At 57.1% G+C, this 19,465-nt stretch overlaps 1 protein-coding gene across 2 annotated transcripts in view; it reads left to right on the top strand.

Annotated features, from left to right (window-relative positions):
* Nucleotides 1–1,584: 1,584 nt before the first annotated feature.
* GRID1 (glutamate ionotropic receptor delta type subunit 1) overlaps nucleotides 1,585–19,465 on the top strand; it is an 854,435-nt gene continuing 836,554 nt past the window's right edge. For both annotated transcript variants that reach the window (XM_066243628.1, XM_066243627.1), the window contains exons 1-2: nucleotides 1,585–1,769; nucleotides 3,943–4,098. In XM_066243628.1, coding sequence (XP_066099725.1) covers nucleotides 1,691–1,769; nucleotides 3,943–4,098 — 235 coding nt within the window. In that variant the 5' untranslated portion in view covers nucleotides 1,585–1,690. The remainder of the gene's footprint in view (nucleotides 1,770–3,942; nucleotides 4,099–19,465) is intronic.

Here is a 19,465-nt window from a genome sequence, read left to right as displayed (position 1 = left end):
AACTGTCACCTCCTCCAGGAAGGCATCCTTGGCTCTTCCAGGCTGTCTCAGAGACCAGGATGCATTTGTGTATACACATCTCACTCGGGGTCTTTGTCACATCTTTTAATGATCTGTTTTTGTGACCACCTCTTCCATTATGCGGGAGTTCCAGGCAAGGGATGTTGCAGAGCCTTTCGGAATCCTGCGCGCCCAGCGCATGGCTTGGAGCACGGCTGGGCCTTGGGACCGGACCGACAACAGGGCCAAAGGGTGCTCCTGGACTCACCGAGCGGCCCGCTGCTCCAGGCTCTGCCAGGCGTGCCCAGGGCAAGCTTCCGTGGAATCCCAGTCCGGGAAGGCTCAGCTATCTCCCTGAAATCTTGGGTGTGCCACGTGGAGTCCAGTCCGCCTCTGACTTGGGCAGGGTGTGTATCTGCGAATCCCGCTTGCCACCTCTTCCCAGGCTTGAGCCCCAACCGCTTAATGCTAAAACTGGTAGTGGCTGGCTGGGTGGAGAGAACCCCACTCGGCGGGGTCTGCGAGGAGCCGGCTCTTCGCCCGGGCTCGTGCGGGAAGGCTCAGAGCAGACTCGGAGTCTGAGAGTGCCGGCCACTTGGAAGGCTCCTCACGTCCAGGCGCCGCGGTCACGGCTGCGCTGGTTTCCGGCCATGAATTGGGCTTCAGAGTCAGAGCCTCCTGCCCGACTCCGGCTGAGCGCCGGTCCCGTGGGGCGGGGGATGGGCGCCAGCCAAGATCCGGGGGGCTACCTAGGATTCGAACCCGCGGTCCCCCGCTCTGCTCGGTGACGCTCAGCTGCCGCCAGTCCCCTTTGCCTCCGGTGGCATCCCAGTGCCCGGCTTAGTGCCCAGCCCCATCTCTCTGCCGCTACCCCTGGCTCGACTCCGAGGGGCTCTCTGCCCCAGGTGGGAGGATGGCCCAAAGGCCAACGTCGGTGGGCGCCCGGCGCTCCGGGACCCTCCAGAAGCAACCAGCAGCCCACCCCTTTCCATCCTCCGCCCCTGGCGAATGGGGGGGCGTGAGGCCCTGGGCCGCCAGGTCTCTGTGCACCGCAATCCCGGCAGGCCTCTGCCGCGCTGCCAGCCTCGGAGCATCCCCAGGCTGGGCGCCTGGAGCACCGGGCACCCCAGAACCCCCTCGGAGCCGCGGGCGGGCGGGCGCGCACCGCGAGTCTGAGGCTCCGCAGTCACGTGGTGGAGAGGAGGAGGAGGGGCTGTAGGCGGGTGGGGAGGGGGGAGCGGAGCTGAGGGGGAGGGGGAGGGGGAGGGGAGGGGGCGTCCTCCGCAGTTCGCTCCCGGCCGGGGCTCAGACACAGAGCGAGCCCGAAGCTGCCGCGCCGGCCTGGCCGCCGCCACTACCACCTCCGAAGCCGCTCCAGCCGCGGGAAACGCAGCTGCTGCTGGGGGCCGCCCCCGCCGCGCCGGCCTGGGCTCCGGCTGCCACCGCTGCCGCAGCCGCCACCGGAGCCGGAGCCGGAGCCGGAGCCGGAGCGGGAGCCCGACCGCGCTGGGCTGGGCTGGGTGGGTGGGGGGCGCCGGGTGCAGGGGCGGGCGCGCGGGGAAGACGAACCGGTGGGTTCGGCTCTCCCGGGAAGCGGCCCGGGACTGCACCCGGACGGGCGTCTCCCCCGCGCGGTGCTGCCCTCGGCCTCACCCCGGGCCCGGGCGGATGAGCCGCACGCCTGGGGGACATGGAAGCGCTGACGCTGTGGCTTCTCCCCTGGATATGCCAGTGCGTGTCGGTGCGGGCCGACTCCATCATCCACATCGGTGAGAGCGGTGGGCGGCCGGGCACAGACTGGGTGGGGGCCTCAGCAGCTCGGAGGGTGTGCGGCGTCCGAACTTGGCGGTTCCTTGGTCCGAGGGGCTCTGGCGGGCGGTGTACCACCCAAGGCCCGCGTCACGCTGCCTGGCGGAGGAGCTGTGCACCGGCCGTGCCGCGCTCCCGCGGGTCCCTCGCGGCTCCTCCCGGCTCCAGTCCCCTGTACGGGGCCCCGCGGCCTCTGCCAACACTTAGGGCCGCGGCTGCGGAGAACCCAGTGCTGGACAAGCGCTCAGACCCTCGCCCCAGGCGGAGCCGTCGGCGGGCTCGGCCAGCCCTTCGGCAGCTCGGAGCAGCAGGGAGCGGGGTGGACTCGCCAGGGGTCTCGCCAAGTTGGCAGGGCAGAATCAAAAGAGGCCCAACAAAACCGTGTGTTGTGGGTGGGTGGGTGGGTGGGTAGGTGTTGTCTGCATGTGTTGCTGTGTGTGCACCTGACACTGTGTTAGTGTCACTATGAGAGGGCGATGAGGTGTGTGGGGCCATCTGAGCCTGTGTTGGTGAGTGCACGTTAGAGTGGACACTGTTTGCCTGTTTCTCCCGTGTGTGTCTGTATTTCTCGGTGTGTGTGTGTGTGTGTGTGTGTGTGTGTATCTGGGTTTGGCAACTGCAGCCCAATCCTGGACAGTCCCAGAGTTTCCTGTGGTCCAAGTCTTGGGGGCCCCGCAGACTGTCCAGGTGGTAGGAGCGCAGGGAAGAAGAGCGTGGGCAGTGGTGGTGGTGGTGGTGGTGGTGGTTGGGAGTGTGTGTGCACGCGCTGAGCGAGAGAACCAGTAAAGAGGATAGTGGAGATGAGGAGGAGGAGGATGGAGGGGGAGCGTGTGGGAGTTAGTAGCAGCTTGGGAAGAATCCCAGGAAGTTGGGCTGGGTTGGGGAGCTGACAGCAGTTGATTTGCGTGAACCCTCTGCAGTCACCTTTCCGGAAGTTGGAGAACAGCGAGCACAGAGAAATGGGGCTCAGAGGTGTGCGATAAGGCCCAGATGTTGGGACAGGCGGGGCGGGGGCGGGGTAAGGGTTGGGGAGGGATGGGGTGGGACTAGGTCTGGGTTTATTGAGCTACCTGTGCCCTCCCCCCACCCCGCCCTTCCGGGGCCCTGGCCAGGGGTCAAATCAGCTTCTGGAAGGTGGTGGGTACGGATGGATGGGGCTCTGGTCTCACCGTCAGCATTGTGGCTCTGGGTGTATCTTGGAATGGGGCCTCCCTCCTCCCCCCAAGCCACCAGCTCTGGGAGGATCACTGAGCCCAGTTCTGGGGTGATGGGGACCCTTGGGGCCTCGCAACGTGGGAATGACTCCGGAGTTGCCCAGGCTGCAGGGCCAGGCCGGGGCGAGTCAGAAGCTCAGAGTGGGCCAAGGCAGTGCTAAGCATGAAAAAGGCAAGCCAGAGGCCGCCCTGGAGAAGCTCTTGGAGATTATAGAAGGCCTTTTCAAGACCAGCTCCTTTTGGACTTCTCAGCCCTACTGGGTCAGAAAGCAAAGGGTCTAGGGGAGTCCTGTTCCCTCAACATTCAAGCAGTAGGAAGAAGCTGGGAGAGGTGGAGAGCAGAAGGTGGAATCCAAGAGTCAGGCTGGAACAGAAATGCTGGTTACCCAAGGCCCCTGAGTCAAGAGGCTCCCTGGCGCAGGAAAGCCACCCTGCTCCTGCTTGCTTAGCTCCACGCAAAGGGGAAAGTGCAGGGCAGAAGGAAGTCCTATTCCATTTTGGGTTTGGGGCAGGGAACTCTGCCCTACTGAGGAACTTTCTGGCTCCTGGGATGGGACTCATGGGGCTATGTCAGGGCATGTATGTGCTGCCAGAGGCCATTCCAGCTTGGCTCAGTTAATGAAGCATGGCCAGGTCATGAGGTGGCTTTGTTGTGAGACACACATGTGACCTGGTGGCAGCATGTGCAATGTGCATGTGTAACCAATGTAAACTGTGTGCACATGTGCGCTGTGCATGTGGGGCATCCTGTGCGTGTTGAGTTGGGAAAGCCTTCAACTTTGCTTTTGAAACCCTAGTCCAGAACTCATACCCTCTGGTAACCTGCGGTCCTGCCAGCACGTGACTGAGGCAGGGGTGGGGTGGGGTGGGGAGGGAGAGCTCCTCTCTAGGCCAGGTTTTGACCCCACCTCTCTTCCAGGTGCCATCTTCGAGGAGAACGCAGCCAAGGACGACAGGGTGTTCCAGCTGGCCGTATCCGACCTGAGCCTCAACGATGATATCCTGCAGAGTGAGAAGATTACCTACTCCATCAAGGTCATCGAGGCCAACAACCCGTTTCAGGCTGTGCAGGAAGGTGAGTGGCTGCGGTGCCCAGAGCTCGCAGCAGAGGAGATCTGAGGAGTAGTGACGGGCTGGGCAGGGCGGAGTCTCTGTGTTCCTGGGCAGCTGCGGTGCCAGGCACAGTAGAGTGCACCCCACATACCACCCCAATCCACAAGCAGCGGCGCGGCGCCCGTGGTGCCCTGCGTGGTGGCGCCGGGGCCCGGGAGCTTTTGAACATGGGGAGCTGGGCTCCTGGAGGAGCTTATGGCAGGGTCGTGCGGATCCTTTCCAGCCGGGATGGCGCGTGTGTGCGCCCAGCGCTGGCCTCGCAGGAGTGAGTGGCTCAAGGTCGTCTTTGTTTCTCGAGTGTTTTTGGGCGGGCGTGTCTGTGTCCGTGCACTTCCCTTGACCTAGATGGCGGGTCAGGAGTCTTCCTAACTGTCAACCGAGGAGCGCCTGGCGCAGGAGCCTGCCGTGTGCTCTCTCTGGAACACACCGAGGTACGCGGTTTGCACCTTGCGCCCCTTCAGTGCCTGGCACCGCGTTTCTTTGAGGTGCTCCTCCACTGGGTGTGCAAGAGCCGATTTCTCAGCTCTCGCTGTGGCGGTGGCGTGCAGGGGCGCCGCAACCTGGACCAGAGGTGGGCGCTGTTTGACCAGGAAAGGAGTGGAGCTGGGCTAGGCCTGGCTGCAGGTAAACCTACCCGAGCCTGCGCCGCGGTGGGCCCAGCCTCTGCCTCAGATCCAGCCTGTCGGCGCAACAAGTGCGCGGAACAGGACAGGGGTGGGGGCAGCCGGTGTCTGCTGTTCTCTCCTCTCTCATTCCCTTCTTTCCCTTCCACCCGGCTTTAGGCTCTGTTCTGGAACCTGGGTTCCTCCTCCAAGGTACCTGCTTCCCGGTTAGGGCCTGAGGCTCTCTCTGCCCTTGACTTCTGCCCAGCCCAGGTCCCTTTTTCCTTTCCTCTGCCTTCCTACTCATATCTATGGACTGAACTCAGAGCCCTGAGTGTGGAGCACAGAGGGCACAGCTGGTAACACAGAATGTGGGGATTTCTCTTGAGGAGAAATTGGCAGGATGGTGGAGGTAAGGAGGAAGTGGATTGGTGAGGGCTTCAGGCCAGTCCTCCCTCCTTCAGCCCACTAGGCTCAGAGTCCTCCTGCTGCCATGCGGTATAGGCCGGTTGTGGGTTTCTTGGGTACCTGCAAGGAATGGGTGACTTAGTGAAGGCTCTGGTCTGGGTCTAGAAGCTTAGAGCTCTGCTAGGGAGAACTTTGTGCTGGAAGGAGGTCATTTGGGAGTCTTCTATTCTTGGGTGCTGCAGAAGAGGGAGAAGGCTCAGCTCTGGGGCCTGAAGGTCCAAGTGTGTCGTGAGGTGGTTATGTAAACCCATAGTTCTGAGTATGTTTTGGGAGTGGTAGTGAGTGGGGTGAGGCTGGTGTTGCCTGTTAGGGGAACTGCTGCTTCCAGCCTTGTTCATGGTCAGCAGTCTGTTCACTGAGGTCCCAGAGGAGGAATCCCTGTTCTTGGTGTCTCGTCCCACCAGCAGTCCCTGCCGCCATGTTCCCCACTCTTGGAATTTTTTTTTTTATATGCCCTCATGAAAGTAGGCTCCAGCTGGGGGCCTCCTTAGGCAGGGGCGACCCTAACTAGAATGGGCATCTGTGGTGACACAGCTTTTCCAGTCAGAGGCCACAATGTTCAGAGTGCCTCCTGTTCCCTTGACACTGTCCCCACATACTTACCTCTGGGAATAGTCACTCCTTGTGTTGGGAGCTAAGGACAGAGTGGGGAAGCACATGGCTCCTGTGCCCAGGAACTCATGCTGTGATGGGACCCTGCCTGTCTTCCACAGTGTTAGCCAATTTTGCCATTTGGAAATGAAAATTCTAGGGTAGATATGCTGAGTTCCCCCCCCCCCCAAAGAGGAGTCCCCAATCTGGACTTTAATCAGCTAACCAAAGAATTTACCAACATAGTACAAGCCAAACAATAATAGCTATGGGCCATTCAACCTTCAAACCCCAATGCAGCTTTGTCTTGGAGACACAGGGCTCTACCTGGGCACTTTTTCTGATAGAGACTTTGCTTTTCTGGGTCTCATTTTCTCCACTTGTGTAACTGGGAACCACCTCAGGCTCCAAGGATGGCAGGCTGACACAGTCTCACAGCGGGTGAGAGTGAGGGTGTGTGTACGGCTAGACCGGGCAGTTGGATTCTGATGGCTGATGGTTGTCCAGGCAGAGGAGTACTGACCAGGTGTTGCTGAGCTGCCTGCTCCCCAGAGAGTGTGTGCTGGTAAAGCTGGCATGTGTCTTCAACTTATGGGCTGTGTGAGCAGAAATCCACAGAGTTCTCCTATGCCCTTGCTCTGAACTTCAGATCTCTGTGAGGGCCGGGACAGCCAGCCCCTCCAGAGCCTCAGAGTGCTGAGCAGTGCTCAGAGGCTCTTTTCCCCCAGCCTGGGCAGGCACTCAGCTTGCTGGATGTCCTTCCTTCTGTGCTCTGTAGGGTGCTGTCCATCCATGGGATTGATATCTCGCTCTTGGGTCTGGATGTTCATTGCAGCAGGACGTGGGTGGTTCACACAATTTGGGTGGGAAAGGAAAGAATTTATTGGGAGGGGGGAGAGGCCAAGGATGAAGAAGGCAAAGGCATGCTGGGCTTTAGTCTCTATTATGGACTGAGGAAGCTCCCGGTGATCCCCTTTGGATTGGAAATTGAGCTGATTCTACCCCCATTTTGGCCCAAGAGACAGCGCCATGTGGAGATAAGAGTCTGATTGTTGGAGCCCGTTTTCAAATTCTGCTTGCCTTACTTGCAGTGTGACCCTGGGGAGTCTGGGCCCCACTCTGAGCTTCTGCTGCCATATCTGTTAAAAGAGAACAGTCTGTAAAGTCATGGTGCACTTTTGACCGGTCACAGGAAAGCAGCAAAAGACGATAGAAATGTGAAATCTGCACCAAATAAAAGGAAAACCCTCCCAGTTTCTGTAGGATGATGTGGCAGCATGTGCACATGCGCAGATGATGATGTAACACTGTGTATATAGCAGAGCAGCCCACGGCCATGCCAGCCGAGATGTGGACGGTACAGAGGAAAGTTCAGTGTGTTCTGTGGTTCACTAAATTCGAATCCATGACCAAATTGCAACATAAATATTGGCACCTTTATAACGAAGTGCCACCACATAGGAATAACATTACTCGGTGGGATAAGCAGTTGAAGGAAACGGGCAGTTTTCCGGTGGAGAAACCCCGTTCTGGTAGGCCATCAGTCTGTAGAGGCTATACGGGATAGCTACCTAAGGAGCCCTAAAAAATCTGTGCGTGAGTCCACATCGAACTGCACTGAATAGGTATGAAACTGGGATGATTGATGCTTCTCATCTCTCTCTGTTCCTGTCTGTCTGTCCCTATCTATCCCTCTCTCTGACTCTCTCTCTGTAATAAAAAACAAACAAACAAAAAACAGCCCTCCCATTTCCTTGCTGATTTATGCATTAAAACAACAACAACAACAAAGAAACAAAAATCCCAAAACAATTTTAGGTATTAGCCCTTGTTGAGTCAAACCCATGGTCCCTTCAGTTTTCTTTGCCCGCTCATTTACTGTCTCTCCTGCACAGAAGGCTCTGAGCCCTTCGGTGTGGTGGGGAGTCAGGAGGCCGGGTCCTCAGCCACAGCTGGGCCCTCCCCTGCACTTTCCTGTCTGTCCTCTGTAATCTAGGGCCTGAACAGGCCCAGCTCTCAGAAGACTGGGCTAAGTGCTTCCTAAGTAGTGAGGTGAAGTGTGGCATCCAGCCCTGGCCCTTGCCAGGCCAGTGCCAGTGAGCTCCCACAGCTGACTTGGGCAAGGCTGTGCTTTCTGTGGCATCAGCAGGGCTCCCTGAGGCCCTGTTCCTTTTACAGACCTCCCCTGCTTTCCCTCCAGCCCCACCCCGTGCCCTCCTCACCCCTTCTTTCCTGCACAGTATTACCTCTTGTTACAGCATTGGGCTGGGCAGAGGCTGGTCTCCCTGATGTGGGCTGGCCTGTGACAGCCCCTTTGTTGGGGGGCTGGCCTCTGACAGGCATGGAGCCTAACAAGGCGCTTGGTCTGTGTCCAATATACCATCAGCTGGGTTCTTGAAGACCTTCTTCCCAGCCTACAAACAGCCAGTTTTCTGGTTGCTGGCCATGGATTGGGAAGAGGAAGACGCAGGGTTCTACCTTCCAGGCCTGAAGCTCAGGCAGGGTATCTGCGAGGTGATTAGGTGGCCCCTTCCCTCTGTTTCTGAGCACGGGCTGCAGGTGGTGCAGGCACCCAGGAGCTGGAGCCAGGGGCTCCAGCTGAGACTCAGGGTGGCCCTCGGCCCAGGCAGCCTGTCATCTTTCGGCCAGGTCTGGGGCATATGGCTGCTCCAGTCTACCCAGTTTGCTTCCCTCACGTTAGTCCTTCATCAGAGCCAGGCAGGGAAGCCAGATGCCCCAGCTCCTTCACTGCCTGCTCTGGGCCTGTCCCTGGCTAGTGCTCTCAGCCTGGGCCTCCCACGCCTCCACATGACAACCGACATGGTGCTCAGGTGTAGGGGACAGGAGTGTTGCTGCTCTCATTACAGACTGGCGTTCCTGTCCCTGCTCTGCTCTCTGACTCCGGACAGGTTACCTCGGTTTCCTCAACTGGAAGATGGCAGTGACAGTAGAGGGTCACTGTGAGGGTCAGCTGATGCCTAGCTAAGGGCCAGGCAGAGAGGTAGGGAGAGTTGTCACATCACCAGCCTGAGTGGGTCCCAGGGGACTCTCTTGGTCTCCTCCCTTTCCTGACATGGGCTGGTCAGGCTCCTCCAGCCCCTGTACTAATTAGAGCAGCAGGGGAGTTGAGGTCTAGCCTTTTGGAGTGTCCTGGGAGAGCAGTGAAGAAGGTTGGTACTGGCAGCATGGTTCCTGTGCAGGCTGCCTAGCGCCATCTGTGTGGGCTGCGGCTCCAGAGCCTGCGGGCTATTGCCGCGCAATACTGCGGTCTTGCTTTTCTGAATGCAGAGTGGCTGGAACCTAGCCAGCGTGGCCCAGCCCTCAGAAGCCTGCCGTAGGGCAGGCATAACTTGCCCTATTTGGTGGAAAGGGTCAGGCAGGTCTGGGTTCCAATCACAGCTCTGTGACTGGTCAGCTGAGGGATCACTCACCCTGCCCATTAAACTGCAGTTTCAGCATCTGTGAGGTGCTGATGGATCTAGAGAGGTGATGGTGCCTTGCAGGAAGAGCACTGTCAGTCAGCAGCAGCCCACTGGGTGCCCAGCAGAGGTGTGCTCAGCCTCGTGCTGGGGCGGGTGGTAGCCCATAGTAGGCTTGGTAGGCATTCACTCTCCCTCTGTCCTGGCTACCTTTTGTTTTGTCTTTCTGGGCCCTTTCCAAGGGTACATGACACCCCTTGGTGCTACCAGCTCTCAGGTAAGGGCAGAGACATGGACCCCACCGGCTGGAGCCCGTCCCCACACCCTCTACAGAGGTAGCTCTTGGCTCAGCCCCCTCCCCCCCCATGTGCTAGCCCTGGCATGGCCTGCGCCCCTGCTGACAGCCTCAGCCGGGCATGGCTGGCTGGCTGGCTCTATCTTCCGCTCCTGTGGGTTCTCCGGCTCTGTGCAGAAGTAGAGCTTTGAGGTTTTGCTTTGGCTCTATTCCTAGACTAGGGCTGTGAGCTTTCTTCTGTTCTTTAATCTGACACCCAGAGGCAGGGGGAGGGAGGTTGAGAGAGGTCACACTTGGGGGCCCTGGGCTGGGTTCCCCATACTTGTCTCAGTGGTGTTATTGTAGGGGCTGGCAGCAGGCACTGAGGTGGCTCTGACTTGGCTTGGATTAGGGTCCTTGCTGCCTTCCCTGTCATCACTGTAGACATCAAATACTGCTCCTCAGCCCTAGGTGGCTCCCAAGACTTCACCCAGAGCTCTGTAGCCCAGACCTGGTGGTTGCCAAAGAGTCTGTTAGGCTCCCCATCTGGGCCCAGAGCTCTGAGAGTGAGTCTCACCCTGTCAGTGGGCCCCAGCTGGAGCCTTGGCTTAGGGCTGGCTCAGGGCTTCCCCTGTGTACCTGATAAAGGCTGTGCAGAGCTGAGGTGTGACACTCCACAGCCCACAGCACTGAGCTGGGGCCGCACAGGGGGCCTGGGGCCAGTGTTCCTCCAGAGACGGTGAGCAGCTTGGTCATGCCTCTGGGGTGCACGGTGTGGTGGGCAGTGCTGAGGAGGGGGACTGTCTAGGAGGCTGTGTCAGGTCCTTGGCATTCTGTGGACTCTAGGTAGAGATTCCTTGCACTCTGTATGCATGTGTATGTGCAAATGTATGTGTGAACGTGCGTATGCACTTATATATGTTACATGTGTGAGAGTATGTATAGGTACCTGTGTGTATGTGTATGCTCAAGCGTGTGTGCATGTATGAGTGCGTATATGCTTGAATATTTGCATGTGTGAGTATGGATGTGTGTGTGTATGTTGCAGAGACCCATGCTGCCCTGGCAGTTTTGGCAGAAAGATCCAGCAGTTCCAGCTGCTGCTTGGAACCCTTCTCATCTCTTTCCTCTGTGTCTTCTTCCTGGACATCCTTCAGGTCTCCGTTCAGGTGTGGCGTCCACAGGGAGCCCCTAGTGCACAGAGGAGACGGGCCTTGTCATGTGCTAACAGTGCCCTGAATTTGGTGATATCTCCTGGAGATTGGGTTGTGGGAAGGGAGGCACTAGTCTTGACAGAATAGTTCATGGGGCACTCAAAAAAATACCATTTTCCCCTAACTTCTGTGGGACACCTTTGGACCTACTTGTGTAGTCTTGACTCTGGGTCCTTGGAGATCACCCCAATGAAATGGTCATTGTGGGGGTGGCTGCTCAACTTGGCCAAGGTCAGGAGGAAGCTGTGGGTGGCAGCCTGGGCCCTTCCTCACTGTTGGCACCTTGGCATTGTGTCAGTGGGGTGAGGGTGGGCGTTAGTCTGCCTGCCCACCTCAGGGAGAGGCTCTCTTGGAGTCCCAGCAAGTGGGTCAGCAGAGTCACAGGGTCCTGTTTTCCAGCACTGGAGATGATGTGGCTATGCACCCTCCCCAATTCATATGTAGGAGCCCTGCCCCTCAGTGTGACAGCAGTATTTGGATGTGAGGCCTTTGGGAGGTGATGAGGTTTAGATGAGGTCTTGACAGGAGAGTCTTCATGATGGGATTAGTTATAGGACAGACCAGAGAGCTGCTCTCTCTACCACGTGAGAAAGTGGTGGTCTACAAGCCAGGAAGAGAGATCTGCAAGAAACTGAATCAGCCAGCACCTTCATTTTGGATTTTCCAGCGCCCAGACTGTGAGACACACATGCCTGTTGTTGAAGCCATGCAACCCATGGGACTTGGTGATGCAGCCTGAGCTGGGCAGGAGGGGCGCAGCTGTGGGCAAGCCCTGGCCTGAGGCCACCACCTGTGTGGCTGAACTACTGAGGGCGTTGTGCCAGCCATGCCCCTCCCGGGACCTTGGGGCTCGCACGTGGCAAATGAGATCCAGGTGCTTCTGAGGATGGAAGGTTCTCAGCTCTGACCTAACTTGACACTCAGCCAGGCTGTCTCTACTCATAGCCCTTTAAATGTTTAAAGATGGCCACCGTGCCCCTTGCAGACTTTTCCCAGCTGCACAGCCTGACGATTTTTCACCTGCTTCTCTTCTGGATACATCCATTTGTTACTGCCCCTCTTAGCACGCAGCATTCCTGATGCACCTCAACAAGGGCTTAATTTGCTGACCACAGCTTTCCTGCCTGTGAAATGGGGACAGTGGCCCTCCCTTACTGGGTTGTCTCAGGACCAAAATGAGGTAATGAACACAGAGAACTGAGCAGGTACCTGGAACCAAGGACACGCTCAGTGACTAGAAGCCACAGTTACTGTCCTCACGATGTTGTCTGGCCAGCGCAGAGGGAGAGTCACTGCTTGTTCCGGACTCTGTGCTAATATTATTAAGGAAGCCCGAGCGAGTACTGGCTGTGGACACCACCTCCTGCCCGTGGCTCGGGGTGAGCCTTTGGCCCTCGAGCCTGGGCATTTTGTCCAAGAAAGGGTGACACATCAGACGCCCTGACCCGGGGCTTGTACTTTTTGATGCTGGTGTGTAAGTTCACGCTGACTTCTTTCATGTCCAGTCTGCCCAGAACTTTGTGACTCCACCCATGCCTTCTGGGGGTTGGTGTTTCTTCCCAGCCTGAGCCAGCTGGCAGAGAGCCTGTGCTGTCTGCACTGACTGCAGGACCCCTCTACATGCTGGGCCTAGTCCCACTCACCGCCAGCTCTCTAGCTGGCCCCTAGACGGTGTAGCTTGATATTGGGTCACTGAGCAGCACCCATGGGGCACAGGGTTGCATCCCATGGACTCACTGACAGCCCTCCAGCCGGATGCATTACTGCACATGACTCGGTCATATGCACCGTTTTTATCCAGGCACGTTCTCTTCTGTATGAGTTTAAAGGGATTGCGGCACGCTGGAGCCTGCTGGGGTCCTGAGCCTTTTCAGTTCTTCTCCCTTCCTGTGGGAGCTCTCGTGGACAGTCATCTGGGCGGCGCTGGGAGCCTGCCCAGAAGTCTCACCGAGGGAAGGAGTGCGGTGGGCTTGGTAGCTTTTGTTCTGCTACAGGCTCCTGGTGATGGCCCTTTCAAATGCAGAGGTACGTGGGGACACTTTGTTCCCAGGGCTGGGTGTGCAGCATCCCAGGACAACCCTGGGCAGCACTGAGACATATGCAGGGAGCAAAGCTAAGCAGGGATCGCATAGGAAACATGAAGGGTTGGTAGCCGAGCCAAGTCCCTTCCTTTAACCTTGGCCTCCTTTCGTTTCTTCCCACCTCCATCACCATCTCCTGGGCTTCAGCCTGGATCCCTGCAGTCACTCATTCATTTCCCTTGCCTGCCCTCTCCTTCATGCCACTGTTCATACAGCAGCCAGAGTTATTTGCAAAATCAATCCAATCATCTCCCTCTCCTGCTGGAGCCCTTAAATGCTCCCGCTGTGTTAGGAATGAAATCCAGACCCCTTGGCAGAGCCTGCAAGCCTCTAAGTACCCCAGCAAGGGCTGACCTCGACTGCCTCTTGACCTCTCTGCTTCAGCTGCATTTTCTTTCCAACATGTGGTGCATGCTGCCACCCCAGGGCCTTTGCACATGCTGTAAGGCTCCTCACTTGATAAACTTTTTTCTAGCCTTCAGCTGTGCCCTAGATATTATCTTGGAGAGACTCCCCTTGGCTGCAAGTTATGGCTCCTCATTTTCTCTATTCAGGCCTTCTTTTCCTCCTTCCTGTGCTTTCCCACCGGCAATTGTTATTAACATTCTGAGGAATGTCTGTCTTCTGACCAAACCTGATGTGGGCCGGTCACAGAGGCTCAGTACAAGTCCCTGGCTGGGTGACAAGATGGAAGGACACAAGGGACCTCCACTCCTGCAACTCCTGCAAAGTGACTGTGGTCCTGACCACTTGGGGTCCACTTGGGGTTCTGTGACACACGGGGCCTGGAGGTGTGTTGCATTTGCAGCAGCCCTGTCCTGCCACCTGAAGCCCACCTGTGCCAGCCATCCCTCCTGGTCAGTTCTGGATTTGAAAAGGTTTTCCTGGCAAGAACAGCTAGGAGCTGATGGCATTGCCTCTCTCTGGCACTTCTGTGGGAACAGTCAGAGGCCTAATGTGCAGAGTGTGACCACATGGAGGGTCCCGTGCTCCCTGGTTGGGTGGGACACAGGGTTGGTGGCCCCGTTTCAGAAGGGTGTTTCCCTACATGAGCTGCTCTGCCTGATGCTCAGGACTAACGGCCTCCCCCCCCCCCGTAGGCCTGTGGTGTGCCTGTGGAGTGGGAGTGGGTTTGGGGGAGCAGGGCTCTGCAGGGGAAGCAGAAGCACCTGGGCCCAGGCGCTGGCTGTGGCGCTCTGTGGGCTGGTGGCTGCGTGGGTATTGGGTGTGAGCCAGGACCTGGGCTTGTCTTCTCTTCTCCCACTGGAATCCTCTGGTGAGCCTTGGTCTTCACATGTGTGAAACAGGGATGACATTGTCCTAGCCACAGCCTCTTCCAGGTTAGGGCAGGAGAAGGGGATTGGGGAGGGAGGAGCAGCTCCAGGGCTGGAGTCCAGGAGCCTGCTGCTAGGGCTTGGTGGGGAGGGGTGCTGCCTGACGCTCCAACCCCAGCACCCTGTTGGCAGGTGCTCCAGAGGCTGGTAAGCAGTGCCCACATGCAAGGATGTAGCCAGTACCTCTGCCATGTTGACATCCGAGGAAGCAGAACTAGAACCCTCCCAGGGAGCAGGGCCCGCAGGGGCTGTGAAGCTTGGTTGTTGTTAATGACCAAAGCCTCATCAGAAGAAGCCCCACTGGACGTGGCTGTGTCAGGCTACTTAGCTCCTGCCAAGAAAGTCAGCTTCACTAGAGGAAGGCCAGCAGATCTGTGGTGAGACCAGCACCACTGCTCAGTGCTGGGGAGTGCCTGGGGGGGGCTTCTAGACAGCAGGGCAGCCAGGGTGGGGGGGGGGCTGCATGTCGGCTGGCCTTGGTCTCGCCTCTGTGACACTGTACATTTGTACAAACATGTATTGTGCACACCAGCCCAGGCACCTGTGCACAGTGGGTGTGCCCCTGTCAGCCTTGCACCTCAGAGCCCACTAGGGCATCTTCCTGACACCAGTGTCTGGCCAGGCCGCAGGCTCCTGGTCTGCAGGATGATGCCTGTGCTCACATTTGGTCCTCATAGTCTGGCCCTGTCCAGACTCATCCCTGCTGTGTGGCCTGCTGCTGCCCCTGTGCCAGCAGAGAGGGCCTTGCTCTCCTCTAACTGTGTTCCCTACTCCTGCTCCCCATCTCCTCCAAGTCTCAGTCTGGTGCACCCTTCGGAGGCCTTCCCCGGCGCCCTGCTCCCTTAGCTGGCGCTGAGCTTCCTCTTCGCGGCCACTCTGTCCTGCCTGTCTCCCATTGTGTCTGAGTGGTGTCTGTGAGCTCAGACAGCAGGAGCTCTGCATCTCAGCACTCTGGGGCACACGCAGGAGTGAGTGTTTGTTAAGTGGCTCTTTGTACTCTACACATGTGGGCCTGCACGCATACAGGAGTGCAAGCATGTGGGTTCCGGCAAGCTCACAAAACACACCTGCAAGTGGGCTGAGTCCCCAGTGGCGGGTGGGTCCAGGGATCACCTTCCCAGAGACCCCTTCCTTGGGGGTGCCTATCAGATGGCCTGCTAGGGGTATGCTGTGGGGACCCTATGAGGTACAGGAGCACGGCGCCCTGGGCTGTGTGCTTCCGTTTTATGTGTAGCCACAGCCTGTGCCTTCAGCCTCAGATTCAGCCTCCTTCATGAGGCTGGGTCTTTCTTATCCCCACATACCTACTGTGGGCAGGACTCTTTGCTCCTTTCTTCCACATGGCCCATCTGTGGCCACTCCTGAGAGCCCCACCCAGGTTTCAAGGGAGGGGAGTCCTGGACTGGCAGCTGCATGCCCCTGGCCAGTTCCGCTCATCCTTCTGTTCAGAGGTGACACCAGCCCCGGGAGGCGGGGCTGCCAGGGCAGTGCTAGGGTGCTGGGAGGGGTGCCTTACTGGCAGGGCTCCTGCGGCCTCCTGGGCAGTGTCCACTACTCTGAACCACTAATTGAATAAAAATCCTCCACACTGTGAGGCAGAGTGTGGGCCCTGCCTGATCTTGTTAAGAAGTCCCCTGACAGCCTCATTAGGCAGTGGCTGCTTGGAGAAGGTTATCTCTGCCCAGGAGGTGGTTATGCCCATGGAAGCTGGTCCTGGGACCAGGTCCCCCCGTCAGCCACCCCCTGCAAACACAGACTCAGGTGAGGGCAAGGCTGTGGTAGGTTCACTGGCCACCAGCCCTTCCTTAATCGGTTGTGGTTTGTTGGACTTAATTACTTTAAAATTATTCACTTCAGCTGGATAAAGCAGATGACAAGGGTCGAAGAAGAAATGTGAGCCTTCGTATGGGGTGTGAGGTGGGCTGGGGCTAAGAGGATTGTTCCCAGTCCCATCAAGCTCGTTCTCTGGGGGGAATGCTGGCAGGCCATGTCCACGGGTGAGGGCCTGGCCCTCCTGGCTGACCGCCATGCTGAAGCAGCAGAGCTGGGCCGTGTCAGGGACAGACCATTGGGCTAAGAATGTAATCCATGCCACAAGAGGACGAAGCCAGCACAAGGCCGTGGGAGTGTGGTGCCTAACCTAGCCTGGGCTCGGAGCAACCCGAGGCTTCCGGGAAGAGGCGACCTGAGCTGCGTCTGAAGTGGAGACTAGGGCGTGGTCAGGTGAAGGGGGAAAGCAGGGTCTCCAGGTGGGGGAACAGCTTGCGCAAAGGCTCAGAGGTGTGACATGGCGGGGTCTGTGAGCAGTCCAGGGTCGCTGGGCAGAGGAGGGGGGCTGACAGCCCAGAAAGATCGGCAGGGGTCTTAGTGCTCCATCTCTGTGGTCCTGGCAGAAGTGGCTCAGTCCCCAGGGACTGAGCCCCTAGGGCAGGTAAAGAGTGCAAGTTGTAGACCATGGAGGGTCCAGCAGGGCACAGAGCCGTACGCCTAGGTCTCGGCTTTGAGAATGTGGAGCTCTAGGGGACAGTCAGCTCTACCCACACCCCGCCCCTGCAGGCCCACGGCAGGTGAGCTAATGGGTGCGCTTATCACCTTTGACTTCCTTCGTCACAGTGCTGGGCATGCTCCTGCAGTTCAGACTGAAATCAGAGGTGGGTTTAACGGAGGGCGCACCGGGCACACCGGCACACTGGGCACCCACCTTGGGCCTCGACGTCTGAAGGGCTCCACTAAACCCCAACTCTACACTTTTTTCTAATGATATCAAGTTTGGTTTCATATGTGCAATTTTAACATTAATAGTACATAATATTTTTTATTTATTTAAAAATATGCTTAACATGTATTTTTATTTTTTCTGTCTCTCTCTTCTTCTTAAGGGGCCCAATATTTTTTTCTGTGCCCGAGGCCTCAACTGACCTTAGGCCACCTCTGACTGAAATGCATACTTTTGCTCCACAACAAGGGGTTCCTGGCAAGGTTATTATTTGTCATTTATTCGTCCCCATGTCCCCGGCCTCTTGCTTTCCCCTCCCAGACACTACGCTCTGGAGTTTGGTAGAGAGAGGACAACAAGAACCAGGCATCACTAACTTTGTGACTGGAGCCTCCAGGATGGACTCCCTCTCACACTGGCTGATGGGGGGGCCTCAGCTGCCAGACCCTGTGTGCTGTGCAGAGCTCTGGGGTGAAGACAGCTCACGTTCTCTGTTAGCCATTCTCTATACGGAATGAGAGTCTCGTCTCGTCTTATCAGTACAGGGAGCAGCGGAGCGGCGGCTCGTGCGTGTTCTACTTCATAACTCTACAGCCATCTAAACAAAACCTCGAGATACTGGCTTTCTTTCCATTAATGAGATAATGGCGGGCAGGAAGGCTCACCGTCTTTTTGTAATCAGAGTTAAATTGTTTTAATTATACAGCCCATATTCTCCCAGTAACATACCATGTCTGTGAGTTAATGGGCTTTGAAATCTCCCTTTGTTGCATGCACTGTAGATACAGATATTTTTGTTAAGTGATTTATTTTATATGTAGATGTTCAGAAAATTAGCTTTGAGGTGGCTTCGGATGAGTATTGGGAGGTTCTGTTATGTTAGAAGAAGGCAAATACATGTCTGTAGAAAACTGCAAAACCCAGCCCGAATTCCTGGGTGGAATTTGGAGTGCCGTCCCTTCCCCAGGACAAGGTTGTGAGAGCCCAGGTGATGGACGGAATGATCAGAGTTGACTTGGCTGTAGCAGAGGGAACATTCATTTGCTGTCTGAATTTCTCTGCTGATCCTTCAGGGAGGATATTAGAAAGGAGATCATTCATTCATTCATTCATTCATTTCCTGAGCATCTGCTGGTGGGCTCGGCCCTGAACTTAGAGATACACAGCAAGGAAAGCTGTGATCCTCATCCTTGAAGAGCTGGTGCTTTCCAGAGAAGCAGACGTTTATGCATGGCATTCCCAAAGAAGACTTTTTTTTTGCCAGATGGTGCTTTTGCAGATTGAACTGCTGGGCAGGCTGTCTCTCCTCACCAGAGGCCGAGGAGGGTGCACTGCCAGGACACAGTGTAGGCTCCCTGGGGTTTCCTGGAGGTGGTGGGTTCGGCCCAGTCTCCTGTTCTCCAGACCCACAGCTCCCCTCAGGCCTGTCCTCTCTGTTCCGTGCTGGGGGCCTGGCCCTGTCTCAGGAACCCTTGAGTATCTGTTAGGACCTGGCCTTAGTAGTGGACCTCTTAACTGGACGGGGCGGCCCAAGTCAGGGCATTGGAGTTGCCAGATGGCCATTGGCTGGTGCTCTGAGTGTGTGCGTGTTGGGAGTAGATGGAATCTAGCTTCCTTGGTTCCCCTGGCCTGTGCCTGAGGCACTCCTGGGGTTAGGAACCTGGCTGACCAGAAAGTGCTTGTGAGCTCTGTGATTCTCAGCCCTCTCTGTCTCAGATGCTAGCTGGGTAGCCTGTGCAGTGGTGTCGCCACCACAGGTCTCAGGGGAAGGGCCCTCCAGTGTGAGAGCCTTGTCAGCCGATCCTCCCACCCTCTTCTTGGCCCCATGTCTGGGGTATACAGGCACTGCATTTGGAGCCCCTTTGGCTAAGGGGCTCTTAACAGAGATGGGAGAAGAGGGCAGAATCTCCTAATGTGTTTGGGAGTGAGCAGCATTGGCAAGGCTGAAGAACCAGTTGCCCCTCATCCATACCACCCCCTCCCATGAAAAGACCCAGAGTGACTCTCCTTCACGGGCTGTCCCCCCACAGAAACTCAAGCTTGGAGCACTCTCCCAGCCCTTAAGAGAACTTCTAGAATTGGTATCCTTAAATCTGGACCCCACCCTAAACTCAGAAACCCTGGCAAAGCATCCCAGGCTGAGAATCCCCACCTCTACATCAATCCCTCAGAAAAAAAACTGCGGCTTGGTACTCCCTAGTGTAGAGACCCAATTTGTAAGCCTCCCAGCAGGGCCCTCCAAGCTGAGGTCCCCAGCCTGTTCCCATCTCTCCTCCTGGTAGTCACATCGGTGGCTTATCACTGTTTAGAGCCTTCACCTTTCCTGTTGCGCATTTTATTTCCCCTGATTATAATGACTGACTTTTTGGTGTTTTGGTGCTCATGGTTTTCCAAGGATTTCTCACTAATTTATGCCCATGCTGTTAACGATGTCAGCCAGTTGTCTACATTCCTCTCGCTCGGCTTGCTCACGTTGGCTGTGGTTTCCCTTTTACCTCCTGACCTATGTCCTGGGGCCTTCTGACCGCTGCTGGGGCACTGCCCCCAGAATGTCTGTGAGGCTCCCGCTGACCTCCCCAGTCCCTGCACAGAACATGACCACTTCCATGAGCTCGTCCCTAACCCATTTA

Source organism: Saccopteryx bilineata, chromosome 9 (assembly GCF_036850765.1).
Source record: "Saccopteryx bilineata isolate mSacBil1 chromosome 9, mSacBil1_pri_phased_curated, whole genome shotgun sequence".
In the NCBI taxonomy this organism is placed as follows: Eukaryota; Metazoa; Chordata; class Mammalia; order Chiroptera; family Emballonuridae; genus Saccopteryx; species Saccopteryx bilineata.
The sequence above is the reverse complement of the archived record's forward strand: the minus strand, read 5'-3'. Positions and strand labels throughout refer to the sequence as shown.